This window comes from Ornithorhynchus anatinus, chromosome 7 (assembly GCF_004115215.2).
Source record: "Ornithorhynchus anatinus isolate Pmale09 chromosome 7, mOrnAna1.pri.v4, whole genome shotgun sequence".
Classification (NCBI taxonomy): Eukaryota; Metazoa; Chordata; class Mammalia; order Monotremata; family Ornithorhynchidae; genus Ornithorhynchus; species Ornithorhynchus anatinus.
The window spans coordinates 30,164,957-30,181,641 of NC_041734.1; the positions used below are offsets into that span (position 1 = coordinate 30,164,957).

A 16,685-nucleotide genomic window follows, 5' to 3' on the forward strand; every position below is an offset into this window, starting at 1 on the left:
TTAATGGGTGTCATACTGGCACAACAGTACTAAAAAGACAGAAATAGTTCATCTTAATTAAAAGTATCTTCAGAAAACAGTGAATTTAAATATTTCTCAACTTCATTTATTCTCAGTTTGGTAAAGTTCTTGTCAAAGTCAAAGCATTCTCTGCCTTTCCTGAGCCCACACTGCTATCAAAAGAAAAGAAAGACAGTATTTACATGGGCTATGGGCTGGAGAGATAAAAGCTCTGAATGCGTAATGAAATACGCCACTTCGACTTACAATTTGCTGAAGTGAAAAAGTAATACAGGCAAGATGTGGGGAGCATTGAAGGAGCAGATAAAAAGCTTAAATTATAAAGGTAACTGCAGAGAAGCATAAGGGATCACTGTAGAGGTGGAGGAGGGAGGTTCAATGGCAGAAATAGGATTGATTGGAGAAAAGAGTTGGGAAAACTAGGGGAACCATCAGAAAGAAAGTTTTAATAGCTGAAGCAGAAAATGTCAACACGTGAAGAATGGCAGCATGGATCCATTCTGCGAAGTAGCATGGCCTAGAGTAAGCTTGTCGTTGGCAGAACATGTCTATCAACTCTGTTGTACTGTACTCTCCCAAGTGCTTAATACAGTGCTCTACACTCACTAAGAGCTCAATAATAATAATAAATATTATGGTACTTGTTCAATGCCTACTATTTACCAAGCACTGTTCTAAGCACTGGGGTAGATACATGTTACCAGGTTGGACACAATCCCTGTCCCACACTGGGCTCACACTCTTAATCCCCATTTTTTACAGATGGGGTAACTGGGGCATAGAGAAAATAAGTGATTTGCCCAAGGTCACACAGCAGACATGGCAGAGCTGGGATTACAACACATAAACTTCTGACTTCCAGGCCCATGCTCTATCCACTACACCATTCTGTTTCTCAGTAAATATCACTGATGATCATGATGACCACAGACTTCAGGCATTATCCTTACCAGCCATCTTGCAGTACTGCTGGGCACAGGGATTTGGGTGAGAGAGCAGATGGCTCAAAAAAACCCATCAGTACTAATACACAAACAACACAAGCAGAGATCCTGCTGGCAGTAATTTGTACCTTTTCAATTAATTAATTATGGTACTCGCTAATCACTTACTCTGTGCCAAGCACTATACTAGGTGCTGGGGCAGATACTTTGTAACCTCTGGTGTCTGAGCAATATTCACCCTGAATGACAAGAGGTCAGACAAGGTGCACTCTTCTATTTCATTGGCACAGCACAGAAGTGTGAAAGAGATTCTCTCTCAACCACCTTCCTACCCATGAATGCAATTTCAGAAGGGTTGTTGTCCACAGTGTTGACTTTAAACTGAAGGAAAATTCTATGATATTTGCCCATATGAATGTACTTGTGAACTCTCCCCACCTTCAAATCTCAATGAAGGCACATCTCCTCCAAGAGGTTTTCCTCAATTAGGCCTTCATTTCCTCACCTCTCACTCCCTTCTGAGTCACCCTCACACTTGATGTAGGGGATGTGGTGCCCTGGCTCTGACCCGCCAGACTTTCAAGGCCGAGGCTGTGTTTTCGTGGTTATGGTATGCGCCCTGGACATGCGCAGATCGAGCTGGTAAACACCTTATCTAAGCTGTTTTGCTTTTGTAGTGATGTCACATGGCATATAAAGGGGTGGCTCTAGTTAGGCGGGGCGTGATATGTCTCCTCTGCCTGCCGCCATCCAGGGCTGTCCCCTAAGTAACTTCCCCAAATAAACCACTTTTATATAGATCTCACTAAGCCTGACTGGCGTGGTCTGCTTCCTTTTCCAGAATCTAGGCAACTCGATGGCATGTGTCGCTACTCTTGGATTTCCATCCTTTATTCACCCCTTCCTCAGCCCCACAAACCTTATGTACATATCTGTAATTTACTGATTTATGTTAATGTCTCTCTTCCCCTCTATACTGTAAGCTTGGTGTACTCAGGGAAATGTGTTTACCAACTGCTATACTGTACTCTCCCAAGGGCTTAATACAGAGCTCTGCACACAGAAAGTGCTCAATAAATATGATTGATATGAATGCTTATGTAGGAGAGGGCTTGCTTGAGATATATGAATGTAGGGGATGTGTGTAAAAATACTGTGTGCACTAGCATATCTGTGCACTTGAGTGTGAGTAAGTTTTTCAAGTGAAGACTGGGGCATTTCTTTTTAATAAACAATACATGTTCAGTACTATTATTTTCATTAGGTGCTAAACATGAGAGCTTGTTGTTTCCAGTGAAGGTGTTTACCAACTTTGTTGTACTGTACTCTCCCACAAGCTTAGTACAGTGCTCTGCACACAGTAATTGCTCAATAAATACGATTGGTTGCAGAGATTGTTTTGAACATTTTTTCAGCATTTTGCCTCCTTAGTCTTTACCATTTTACTTCCATTTTGAATGGGTGCTCATGCTAAATAGGTCAGTCAACTTGATACTGTGGAAGCTAACAGTGAATATTTTAAAATGCTAGTTTTTACATTTGTTTCTGCTGCAACTTTGAAAATGCAGGTATCAGGCTCTTTCCAGGTATAAGGCACAGAATACCAGTTTGAATCTATGCAGGGCAGGAGAATAATGCTTTGCAAAACACCTAGCTATTGTATTCAAGTAGCAGTAAGTTGGCTAGTTATCAGACATTTCCATACCACATCAGGAGTTTATGACCAATTAATTTCCTCCTGCCACTTTCCCTCAGGAGCGGGAAGGCTTCAGATATTCAGCTTCTCTGAGAAGGGGAAAAATTCTTTGCCCCCCTGCAAACCTATTATAACATTGTTACATTCCACTGTAATATAATATAATGATTTCATGAGAAAAGTTTTGTGAAAGTGTTTCTAGGCTACAATATCGCTATTGTATTTCCACTGTCCTGTCCCTACCACCCTGCAGTGGTGATACTGCTGCATCTAACACTCAATGGAGAACCCGGGGAAGCACAGCTCCACTATCCCTTACACCTTGCTAAAGGATCACTTCCATACCATTTATGAAGGGTAGTGGTATGAACATCTTATGGTGGTTCTAGGTGGGCTACAACCTTTCAGAGCTATCAAGTGATCCATCCTTGGGAGATATCAAGTGACCACTATCTTTTGGAGGCTCCTCCTCTGCCTCGCATCATCTAACTGGGAGTTCTGGGTCCACTTCTATTCTCCAACTACACCTACTCCTTTGGAGAACTCTACCAAGTGCTTATTACAGTGTTTTGCACAGAGTAAGCACTCAATAAATATGACTGAATGAATGGATGAACTCATTCACTCACAAGCCTTCAGCTATCACCTTTATGCGGATGATTCCCAAATCTACATCTCCAGCCCTGACCTCTCTCCCTCTTTTCAGTCTCATGTTTCCTCCTGCCTCAAGACATCTGCACTTGGATAACCCACTGACACCTCAAACTTAACATGTTCAAAACAGAACTCCTTATCTTTCCACCTAAACCCTGTCCTCCCCCTGATTTTCCCATCACTTTAGACAGCACCACCATCCTTCCAGTCTCACAAGCCCATAAACTTGTTATCTTTGACTCACCTCCCTCATTCAACCCACATAGTCAAAATGTCACTAAATCCTGTCAGTTCAACCTCCACATTTTCAAAGTTGTCCCTTTCCTCTCTATCCAACTACTACCACATTAATCCAAGCAGTCATCCTTCCTGCTGTGATTACTGCATCAGCCTCCTCACTGACCTCCTTGCCTCCTGTCTTTCCCCACGCCAGTCTATACTTCACTCTGCTGCCTAGATCATTTTTTTACAAAAACATTCAATCTCTGTTTCCCTACTCCTCAACATTATCCAGTGGTTTTGCATCCACCTCTGCATCGAACAGAAACTAAAGCACTAAATCACCTTCTGGCCCTCTCAGCTAAAGTACTTTATTGGAGGTAAAATAGACATGTTGATCCACTCTGGGAATGCCACCCCTCCCTGTCCCACTAAAACTCTCTTATCAATCAATTGATAAGAGCAATAAATTGATCAATCATATTAATTGTGCACTTGTATGCAGAGCACTGTACTATTTGGGAGAGTACAACAGAGTTGGTAGATACATTCCCTGTCCCCAGCTAGCTTACAATCTAGAGGGGAAGACAGACCTTAATATGAATAAATCAATTATGGATATGCTGTGGGGCTGTATATGGGGGCAGCGGGATTTGGGGGAAATGAGAAAAGGGAGCAAATCAGGTTAACACAGAAGGGTGTAGGAGAAAAGAAAATGATGGTTAGTCAGGGAAAGCCTCTTGGAGGAGATGTACTTTCAATAAGGCATATTAAACTTTCCCTCTTAAACTTTTTCCCTTATTTTCCTCTAAATGGACTCCCCGATTTTCTTGTCATTTCTGTGTCTTCCCCACTAACCCTCCATCTTCAGTGCCTCTCCCTTCCCAGTGTCCTGCAACACTATTTGAATTCTCTGTTTGGTCAGGACTCATAGACTGGCTTTCTCCCAAGTTGCAGGCCAACACTACCTTTCCATTCCTCATTAGGGATCAGCTTGGGCTAGACCCATTGTGGCAGGTCAGGAGACGTACTAATAATAGTAATATTTGTTAAACACAAACTTTGGGCTTGGAATTGTAGTAAGGCTCATAAAAGATTACGAGGCCAGACACAGTCCCTGTCCCACATGGGGCTTACAGTCTAAGCAAGAGGGAGAACGAGCATCGAATCCCAATTTTATAAGAAACTGAGGTACAGAGAAGTTAAATGATTTGTTCAGGGTCATACAGCAGGCAAGTGGCAAAATTGGGATTAGTAACCAGGTGTCCTCCGGACTCTCAGGCCCATGCTCCCTGTTTCCCCCCTAGTATTCCCACAACACTGTAACTGTGGAAACTGGGACAGGAGTGGAGGAGGGAGGAGTGAATGGGGGTGAAAATTCAAGGGCTCAGGATGGGATTTGGAGCATGGGTAATGAAGGAGGGTGGCATGATTGCTGGGGGAAAGTAGAAAGCCATTTAAAAAGTCACAATAAGAGAGGCAGAGGGGGGAAAAAGGTTTAAAGGGTCATAGAGGCACTATGTGATCACAGTCAACAGAGAAAGTCAATACATTCTACTTTTGATGAAGCTAAGATGAGCTACCCTATTTTCAAACCTCTCTGATTCAATATAAGTGTGACTTCTCTGTAGTGGATCCTCTCTTTAAAGTATTCAATCATCTTGCCCCCTCCTACCTTACCTCGCTACTCTCCTACTACAACCCAGCCCACTCACTTTGCTTCTTTAATGCCAACCTTCTCACTGTACCTCAACCTTATCTATCTCACTGCTCATTGTGGGCAGGGCATTAATGTATCTGTTTTATTGTTATATTGCATTCTACGTTTGACTGACTGACTGAGTGCCCTACTCTAGGTACATTTTGTACTAAAAGGATACTCAGTTTTGGTTCAAAAACCAATTCCCAATTTATTAACTGATTCCTATGAGAAAACTGGTTTGACCTATATTGTTTTGATTTTTAATACATGGTTTACAAGAATCAACTCTTCTAAAAGTCTGAATACTGCCGGTAAAATAAAGTTGAGACTTAGATAATATAATTTTCTATTTCCCATTGACTCACTGGCTCAGATAACATGGTTTCACAGCAGAGTATTTTCTAACTGTGAAATTTACAATTTCAATGTAATGTGAGATTTTACTTAAGTGAAAACCTTACTTTATGTCCACCCCAGCACTTATCAGAATGTTTGACACATAGTAGGCACTTAATAAATGCTATTATTGATAATAATTCCAATTGTTATTATTGTTGATTGCAACCAACATGGATTTAAGCCTGTAGGATATGATGTATGGGAGACCATTCTGGTGGGGATACCAATTCTGGTGGGGACAATTCTCGTGTGGAACCTGAGGGAGCATTTTGAGGCATGCAACTGCAGACTGTGAGATTTCAGCTACAAAAAACAGGTAATTTATGTCTCAAAGTGACTTATTATTACTACAGTACTCTATAGCTGAAACTATAGGAAAAATAGAAGGGTTCTCCTCTCTTTTTGAAACATCTCTGTGATGTTTTACTAATCATTTTAAACTACCTTTGAACAGCTCTAAAATATATTTTTTTCTAATTCACAAATAATGCAATTAACAGTAAATGTTAGATTTAAATTAGATTTTAAATTTTCAAGTGCTTAATACAGTGCTCTGCACACAGTAAGTGCTCAATAAATATCATTCACTGAATTTAACATTAGCAATAAGTATTGTAAAAGGGGGCCTTTATATCAAATTCATCATTTAAGAAAGACATTTTTTAGTAGTAATAGTATTAATAATAATGGTGTCATTTGTTAAGTGATTGCTGTATATTAAGTGCTGAGGTAGATACAATATAAACAGGTTAGACCCATCCCTGACCATGTGGGGCTCACAGTCTAAGGGGGAAAGACAACATTTTCCAGATGATGAAACTGAAGCACAGGGAATTTAAGTGATTTGCCTAAGGTCACATAGCAGACAAGTGGTGGAGACGGGCTTAGAGCCCAGGTTCTCTGATTCCCAGGTCAGTGTTCTTTCCACTAGGCCATGATGCTTCTCATTTTTAGTAAAAAAAAAAAATAGAATTAAAGTTCTTCCCTTTTTTGGATGATAAAATGGACTATTTTATGAAACTTGATTTATTTTCTTGTCATAGAAAGATCAGGTCTTGTAGAGAAATATTTGCTGGAAACTGCTTATTTATTGTTTATAAATGGGGGAGAGATGGCGATTAGTAGCTGTCAGTTTCTATTTTGCTCTTTTTAATTTTTCATTTTCATGTTTCCAACACTTTTATACTCAGTTTCACTTTCGACATCCACTCATCTCTTTGTTTCTCAAAAGTATGAAAAGCACTTCTATAAACACAAACCTGAAAGTCAAACTAATAATTGATCAGCTAGTGAACTAACACAATAAGGTTAGTTTAAATGTACTAGACAGAGATAAATATATTTCAGGCTTTGTTTCATTGGTCTATTAGTATACCCTGAAGGTGCATTTTGAGGTATGCAGCTGCAGGCTGAGAGGTTTCAGCCACAGAAAACAGGTAATCCATGCCTCGAAGTGACTTACTATTACTACAATACTAATACAGCTTAGACTATAGGAAAAATAGAAGGGTTGTCCTCTCTTTTTGAAACACCTCTGTGATGATTTACTAATCATTTTAAATTATCTATGAAATAGGTCTAAAATATATATTTTCTAATTCACAAACAATGCAATTACCAGAAAATGTTAGTTTTAAATTAGATTTTAAAATTTCAAGTGCTTAGTACAGTCCTCTGCACACAATAAGAGCTCAATAAATATGATTGATTGATTAATTGGAATGATATTGGAAGGTCATGAATCCGGTAATTGTCGTCACTTTGGAGCCCTCCTTAATAGTGACCATGGTCATGGGCGCAGGCCCTGGATCACATGATTATAAGAAGAATATCAAGTGACTTAGTCATGTAGCCTATAACTCAGAGTTGTATCCTAGAAGAGTCTCATGTTATGGGGAAAACCACATTATAATAATGGATTAATTCAATGGGAATGAATGTATTAAGGGGTAGATATTTTTAAATATACTACCATAAGTAACATTTTTGAAATGAATTCTTATACAATTATGAATACCTCTATTAGCATGCCTTACATCCTTTCCAATCATTGTTATTTTACTGTAATCAATTAATGTATTTTCTGAGTTAACTCTGTGCAGAGCACTACACTAAGTACTTGGGAAACAGAGTTTAGTTGGGTAGACACAGTCCTGTCCCTCAAGGACCTTAGATTATATGTAATTATATGATTAGATAATATGTAAGTGTTGAGGTCCTTGGGTAACATCTAGGTGCTTAGCGGGTATGGGCTCAAATGAATACATAATATAGGATGGAGAGGAGATAAAGTGGGGAGATGAAAGATTACTCAGGAGGACTTCCTGGAGCAGATGTGATTTTGAAAGGGCTTTTGGAATGGGAAGAATTGTAGTCTGTCACATATGAAGGGTTAGGGGATTTCAGGCTGGATGATGTTAGTAGTAAAATAGTGTAATAACAATATAGACTGGTAGTAGGAACAAAAAATAAATGAATTCAGAGTGAATAGAAAATGTAGTTAGCTAATGCAAAAAGCAAGATGTTAGCTTTCTGGCTTTATGATCTTCAGTTTCCATAGCAAGATGCAGGGTAAAATGTTAAGAGAATAGGATTAATTGCTCATTTTGATGTCCTCATGGTTTGAGACCTATTGTTTTATCTAGGGAGAAGAATGAAATCAGTGAAAGGGCTCCTATTAATGATTTCCCAGAGCTGAATGATAGAGAACACAGCTAATGGTTTAGAGAGTTCTCTTCTTATCAAGTAAAATTATTTTTGATATGGCATTTCTTAATTTTTGGATTCTCTGGGTACTTAGCAGGTTTTAGTTTAGCAATATTAATTTTTGGACATGCACTCAGAAGTCTACTGCTGACTGTTGTTTTTTTTTAAATATTAATGAATAAGGATTCAGGATCTCCTCCCAACACTCTTAAAAAAAATTAAAGTCAAAATTGAGAATTTGTTATTCTCTCAGTTTAGCCTATATAGTTAATGAGACCATACTAAATATGTGGGATAGTCCTCTGTCAACCAAAGGGAAGAAGGGCTATAGATAGGACCACCCCTGAAATCAGCCTTAGAAGTAGCAGCCATAGCAACTGCAGCAACAGCAACAGGTAAATGCATTGAAATGTCAATCATTACTCTAGACTGTGAGCCTTTTGTGGACAGGCATTGTCTCTGTTGCTGAATTGTATTTAAGCACTTAGTACAGTACTCTGCACACAGTAAGCGTTAAATAAGTATGATTGAATGAATCAATTACTGTGGTACTTGTTAAGTGCTGATTATGTGGCAATCACTGTTCTAAACGCTGGAGTAGAGGCAAGATAAATGGGTTGGACACAGTCCCTGACCCACAGGGACTTCACAGTCTTAATCCTCGCTTTACAGATGAGGAAACTGAGGCACAGAGAAGTAAAGTATCTCCCCCAGCGCTTAGAACAGTGCCCTGCACATAGTAAGCGCTTAACAAATACCAACATTATTATTAAAGTGACTTGCCCAAGGTCACACTGCAGACAGGTGGCAGAGGCAGGATTAGAACCCACATTCTCGGACCGCCAGGCCCGTTTTTTCCACTAGGACACACTGCTTCCCTCGGCAAACGATCCTCCTCTTCACTCACTGCCTTCTCTTTTGCTATGATCCCCACCACCAACCCTGCTCCTACAGTTCCCATAAGCACTTCTGCCACAGATGTTCTGCTCACCCGTTCTGCATGCAGTCCATGCCCACAGAAAACCCTTCATGCTGCTGTTACTGACCTTGAACTTCTATCACACAAGGGTGCTTTTTTCATCCATCCATAGGTGCCTTTGACGTTCAAGGCAAATGAGTCCAAAATTTGGTGGTTACATTTCAACCATATATCAAAGCCACTTGTCCTTTACTGTGCCTGGATATAGATCTACCCTGTATTGGCCTGTGGTTGATAAAAGATCTTGGGCAAGGAATGTGTCTATCAACTTTGTTGTACAATACTCTCCCAAGAGCTTAGAATAGTGCTCTGTACACAGTAAACTCTTTATAAATACCACTGATTGATCCCTAGTGCTTAATACAGTGCTCTGCCCACAGTAAGTGCTCAAGAAATCTGACTGATCAAGTGAATGGAATTAGAAAGGACACTGTGAGATCAATCTAGGATTGAAAAGATTCTTAATATTAAAAACTTTTATTGTTACTTTAAAAGATTTTTTAACATTTCCTTGAGTAAAATCAATCTTTCAGTGAAAAATTACTAAGTATCCTTGCAACTGTACTTCCTGCTCAGCACCAGAAACTGTTCCTCCACTGACCTTTCTCCTTGGTATTACCATTCACTAGATTTGACAATGAAGGAAGGGCCTGGCATGAAAGGTTAGCCAAATCAAGGGTTTAATGCTAGTTGGCATCAATCAGATGTGAAGTTGGACTATTCACTATTGATGGGGAGGAGACATTTGGATTTCAGGTCTACTGGTTTGATAGGCAAACCCAGATACTCCACTGAATGAAGTTTATGATGATGCCAAGAAGGAATATGTGTTGAGACCTGACCCAGATTCCAGGATTTTGTAACCATGACATGTCTTAACGACTGCTACCCTCAGACTTGGCAATAGATTTCACCCAGTGAGAAGGCCACTTGGTTGACCTCAGTGTCAACAGATACAAAATTTCACAGGCTCTCATATTTATGAGACAATCACCAAGATCAGTGGGAGTGCTTTGCAATTAGGAGATAGTGCCAAAATTCCATAGAGATTGGCATGAAGCTATTAAGGATCATGAGGGAGCTGCATAGATAAGGATCCTTTGTTCTTTTTGCTCAGCAGTAATCCACTGGGGAAGGGCAATCTTGGGTGAAGGCAACAAGCAATAAAATAGAACAGTGAGGGTTTTTTTTTATGGTATTTGTTAAGCACTTAATATGTGCCAGCCATTATATTAAGCTGTAGCAGAGAAAAGCTAAACAGTTTGGACACACTCTATGTCCCAAATGGGGCTCAAAATTTTAATTCCTCTTTTTACAGATGAGGTAACTGAGACACAGGGAAATTAAGTGACCTTCCCAAGGTCACAAAGCAGAGAAATGGCACCGCCAGAATTAGAACCCAGGTTCTTCTGACTCCCAGGCCATCCTCTATTCAGGTACTTGTATCTACCCAGTGCTTAGTACAGTGCCTGACACATAGTAAGCACTTAAGAAATACCATTATTATTATTAAGTGGTGGAGTGAGGATTAGAACCCAGGTCCTCTGACTACCAGATTAGTGCTCTTCCCACTAAGCCATGCTGACTCTAACTCACAGGCATGATGAAGAAAAACAACTCCACTCTGCTACTCTAAATCACTTTTGAACATGTCTTTTTACAGTAAAAGACACTGAGTAAACTCCTTCCAATCCTAGCAACTGACATGGACATCAAATAACAGATTGGGTAGCATAGTAGGACTGGAATAATGACAGTAAGATAATCAGGTTGGATACAGTACCATAAGGGGTTCACAACCTAAGGAGGAGGGAGAAGAGATATTTGATGCCCATTTTACAGATGATGACACTGAGGCACAGAGAAGTGACTTGTTCATGGCCCAAAAGCAGACAATTGGCAGAGCTGGGATTAGAAACCCAGGTCCTCTGACTTGCAGACCCATGCTCTTTCCACTAGGCCCTGCTGCTTCTCTCCTGATGGGAGCTGTTCTTTTGGGACAGGTTTACAGTTCACCCAGGCTGATGTATTGGTGCCCATTGTTTAGCTGCAAGTCAGGCAAGTAGTACTCAGGCAGGTCTTCCACGCTCAGAACAAGGTTTCTGATGCAGGAGTACTAAACTAAAACACTGAGAGAGGCCGATTACCTGTTAAGATCCCAGACTTTGCTGGTGTTGTCCATAGAGGACGACGCCACGAAGTCCCCACAGGAGTGCCATGTGCAGGACCAGATGGCTTGTCTGTGGCCCTCCAGGGTCAAAATGCAGTCTCCTTTGGAGAAGTTCCAGATCTTGACCGTTGTATCTCCACTGCATGTGGCCAAATTAGTGCCGCTGTTGAGAATGTAAAAGGGTAAAGTTAAAATAGATTTACGTTTATTTCAAGGAATGGGAAAGAGGTGGGTTGTATGTCTCTATGTGACCAAACATGATTGCGTAGAAAGCTGGTTTGAGTGTTTGTCCATCTGTGTGCATTCCAGACATATTTAGAACTCTGTATTCATGCAAGGGACTAAATGCTGTACTGATCATGCGCTCTCCTGCTCCAAACTCAAGGTATTGATATATGTAATTTATATTAATGTCTGTCTCCCCCTCTAGACTGTAAGCTTGTTGTGGGCAGGGACTATGTCTGTTTATTGTCATGGTACAATATGCTCTGCACACAGTAAGCACTCAGTAAGTACGACTGACTGGCTGGCAGATTAAAAACACACTTGAAAGTAGTACCCAAACACACTTGAAAGTAGTACCCAAGCCATCAAACTCTAGAAAAGACAACTATAATGCAGTTTGTGACCAAATCACGGCAGCCCTGCTATAGTAAGGAACAACAGCTCTGGGTATCAGTGTGACCAACAAATGGGAGCTTCTGAGTGACAGTGTCTACCAGCTAGCCTTCAAGCTTTCCCAGTTCTTTTTCATGGTGAAGTGGGTCCCACTGAAAGAATTGAGCTGAACATGTAGAGGAGAAGCATGGCCTAGTGGGATAAGCACGGGCCTGGGAGTCAGAGGACCTGGGTTCTCAACCCTACTCTGCCACTTGCCTGCTGTGTGACCTTGGGCAAGTCACTTTACTTCTCTGCCTCAGTTTCCTCACTATAAAATGGGTATTAAATGACTGTTCTCCCTCCTACTTATACTGTGAGCCCCCTGTGAGACAGGGACTGTGCCTGACCTGATTAACTTGTATCTATAACAGTGTTTGGTATATAGTAAGTGGTTAACAGTTATGATAATAATAATTATTTTTACTAATATTGCGGTATTTGTTAAGAACTTACTATGTACCAGGCACTATATTAAGCTCTGGGGTGGATACAAGCTAATCAGGTTGGACACAGTCCCTGTCCCATGTGGGGCTCACAGCCTCAATCCCCATTGTACAGATGAGGTAACTGAGGCACAGAGAAGTGAAATGACTTACCCAAGGTCATCCAGCAGACAAATGTCAGAGCCGGGATTAGAGCCCATGACCTTCTGATTCTGACTCTCGCAACCGTGCTCTATCCACTACATTATGCTGCTTCTTTAGGGAAGTGAAGTGACTTGCCCAAAATCACTCAGCAGACAAGTGGTAAAGCTGAGATAAGAACCCAGGGCCCTCTGACTCCCAGGCCTGTGCTTTATCCACTAGGCATGCTGCTTCCCATAATAAAACCATAATAATAATGTCCTGGCACCAACTCCTCTCCCCTCACCTTCTTCCCAGTGTATACTGACCTGCTCTGCTCATAGAATATCTCAATACCTCCAATCTGGAGGCAGGGGTGGGTGAGGGAGGTGAGGTTGAGGTTTTTTCCAGCAGTCTCTCAAAGTGCCTACTGATACCTAATGTCTCAATCAATCAAGGGTATTTACTGAGTGCTTACTTTTTGCAGAGCACTGCACTAAATGACTGGGAGGGGCATGAAATAGTCACCGGACATGAACCCTGCCTGACCTCAGAAACTTACTGTTTATCAGGGGAGGCAGACATTAATTTAAATTACAGGTCTGGAGAATCAAACTCGTAAGTTCAATGCCTATTTTCAGTCTCTTGGGAAGGCTGATGGTTCTAGGAATATGGACAATTCCATTTAAGAACCCGCTCTAGGAAAGCTCCACAAATCAGGAACTATCCTGTATTGAGCTGGAAGATCCCAAGCCCACTTAAGGGAAGGAGTAAAGGCACTACTGTCCAAATGACAGTAATTATAAAGCCCTGAGAAGCCACAATTAGTGAGAGGTCTTGAGAATTTCTCTGGAGATTAAGAGGAAGCTAATCAGCAGTATAAAGGAGACAGTAGGAGGGAAGTGTTAGTGTTAGATACTTGGCCCCATTAAGGCAATGGGCATTACAGCAGTTTCATTTCAATTCTATTCAATTTGATCATATTTATTGAGCGCCTACTATGTGCTGAGCACTGTACTAAGCATTTGGGAGAGTACAATACAACAAAAAACAGACACATTCCTTGTCCACAATAAGTTCACTGTCTAGAGGTAGGGAGACAGGCATTAATATAAATAAATAAATAAATAAATAAATAAATAAATAAATAAATAAATAGAGCTTGAACAGGGATGATGGAGGAGAGACTTCTGGGTGGCCTGGACTCACACACTAAAGGGAGAAAGATTGCTATTGAAAGGAGGATTAAAAGATCGCAACACAACCTAGTAGAAAAAGCATGAGTCTGGTAGCCAGAAGGACCAGGGTTCTAATACCGGCTCCACCACTTCTCCGATGTGTGACCTTGGGGAAGTCACTTCACTTCTCTGCACTTCAGTTCCCTGATCTGTAAAATGGGGATTAACACCGTGAGTCCCAGGTGGGACATGGATGACATGGACTGTGTCCAAGCTGATTAGCTTGCATGATGTTTTTAAGTGCTTACTATGTGCTAAGCACTGTGGTAAGCACTGGAGAATATTTAATGAGGGTATTTGATGAATAATGAGGTTATTTAAGTCCTTACTATGTGCTAAGAACATAATAGAGACAAGGTAATTAGGTTGTCCCACATGGGGCTCACAATCCTCATCCCCATTTTACATATGAGGTCACTGAGGCACAGAGAAGTAGAGTGTCTTGCCCAAGGTCACAGAGCAGACAATCTACTCCCAGGGCTTAGTACAGCGCCTACCACATAATAAGAGCTTAGCGGATGCCATAACAAAGAAAACAGCTCTGTAAACCAATGGGTCTCAAGGAGAGTTTAGAGTGCCATGGTGGGACAGGGCTTGGATGCTGTACCCTGGGCCAGCATCTGCCCCTTACCACATCCCTGCACCTAAAGCTCCTCTTTCACTGTGAGAGAGCCACTGCCCAGCCACACAGGGCTAGCACTTAGTGTGGTCAGGAGAATGAGGCTTCATTGATTTCTGTTCTTCACATTTTGGGGTGTGGTTGATATTCATCTGGTATTGATCATAGGGAAAGTTGGCTGAGTGAAATCCTTGAGGACTGGGATTGTATTTACCTGCACCACTGTACGGGGAAGCAGCGTGGCTTAGTGGAAAGAGCCTGGGCTTCGGAGTCAGAGGTCATGGGTTCGACTCCCGCCTTTGCCACTTGTCAGCTGTGTGACTGTGGGCAAGTCACTTAACTTCTCTGTGCCTCTTACCTCATTTGTAAAATGGGGATTAACTGTGAGCCTCATGTGGGACGACCTGATTACCCTGTATCTACCCCAGCGCTTAGAACAGTGCTCGGCACGTAGTAAGCGCTTAACAAATATCAACATTATTATTATTATTATTACTGCATTTACTCTCTTGAGTGCTTAGTATAGTGCTCTGCACCCAGTAAACCCTCAATAAATATCACTAACTGATTGATTGCTGAGAAGTGAGACATTACTGCCAGTTTAATTGGTCAGGGACACCGAGCTACACTGAGGCTGCATAAGAAGCAGCACGAGTCTGGGAATCAGAAGGACCTGGGTTCTAATCCTTACTTTGCCACTTGTTTGCTGTGTGAGCTTGGGCAAATCACTTGACTTATCTCTGCTTCAGTTCTCTCATCTGTGAAATGGGGGATTAAGATTGTGGGTCCTATGTGGGACTGAGACTGTGTCCAACCTGATTACCTTGGATCTATCCCAGGGCTTAGTACAGTGCCTGGCACTTAGTAAGCGCATAACAAATACCACAATTATTTAATTATATCCTGGCCACATATCACTGTCACTGGCTGATGGATCCAGTATCCTTGCCCAAATGTAAATGGGAATTTTTTCCCCTGAATTTTGCCTGAGTAGTCATCCCAGGAGACTCAGTTTACTGTTGACTTCCAATGGAACGATCTCCTGGATCACCCCAGCAAGCTCTCTCTGTTGACAGTTTGTTCCAGGAGGTGGAGGCTGTCAGAATATACCAGCCCCTACCATCAGTGAATATTTTCAAAAACGGGAATGCTATGTGAATGCAAAAGCCCATCCTGACAGCCTCTCAATCAACGGGCTCAGGCTCCTTGGGAGGACTAAAAGGTCTATTTGGACAAAGCGAGTTAATGGCACTGACTGAGCAGCAAAATGCAATCAGGCAAACTCATTTTCTCCTGGTCTCAACTTGTAGAAGCCGAATTAAATTTCAAAGAAGCACAATCAACCTGAAACAGAGCCATTTTAGAGCAATTATGAAATCTCAAGTCTAGTAGACATATCTCCAGTACCAAATCTGAAAGAATGCACAGTCCTGGGAGTCAGAGGACCAGGGTTCTAACCCCATCTCTGCCACATATATGCTGTGTGACCTTGGGAAAGTCTCTTAACTTTTCGTCATCTGAGTTATCTCATTCATTTATTCATTCATTCAAAAGTATTTATTGAGTGCTTACTATGTGCAGAGCACTGTATTAAACACTTGGAATTGTACAATTTGGGAACAGATAGAGACAATCCCTGCCCATTGACGGGCTTACAGTCTAATCGGGGGAGACAGACAGACAAAAACAATAGCAATAAATAGAATCAAGGGGATGTAAATCTCATTAACAAAATAAATAGGGTAATAAAAATATATACAAATGAGCGGACGAGCACAGTACTCAGGGGAGGGGAAGGGAGAGGGGGAGGAGCAGAGGGAAAGTAGGGGAAAAGGGGCTTAGCTGAGGGGAGGTGAAGTGGGGGGCAGAGAGGCAGCAGAGGGAGCAGAGGGAAGAGGGGAAGCTCAGTCTGGGAAGGCCTCTTGGAGGAGGTGAGCTCTCAGTAGCTCTCATTCATTCAATCATATTTATTGAATGCTTACTGTTTGAAGAGGGCTATACTAAGTGCTTGGGAGAGTACAATACTACAATAAACCGTCACATTCCCTGCCCACAACAAGCTAAAGGATGACTGTGAGTCCCATGTGGGACATGGATTGTGTCCAACCTTTATTA

The 16,685-nt window shown here is 41.5% G+C and overlaps 1 protein-coding gene across 5 annotated transcripts in view; it reads right to left on the reverse strand.

Annotated features, from left to right (window-relative positions):
* The window catches only part of SPAG16 (sperm associated antigen 16), a 772,121-nt gene that overhangs the window by 373,794 nt on the left and 381,642 nt on the right, over positions 1-16,685 (reverse strand). For all 5 annotated transcript variants that reach the window (XM_029068266.2, XM_029068265.2, XM_029068264.2 and 2 more), the window contains one exon: positions 11,468-11,653. In XM_029068266.2, the coding sequence (XP_028924099.1) occupies positions 11,468-11,653 (186 nt within the window). The remainder of the gene's footprint in view (positions 1-11,467; positions 11,654-16,685) is intronic.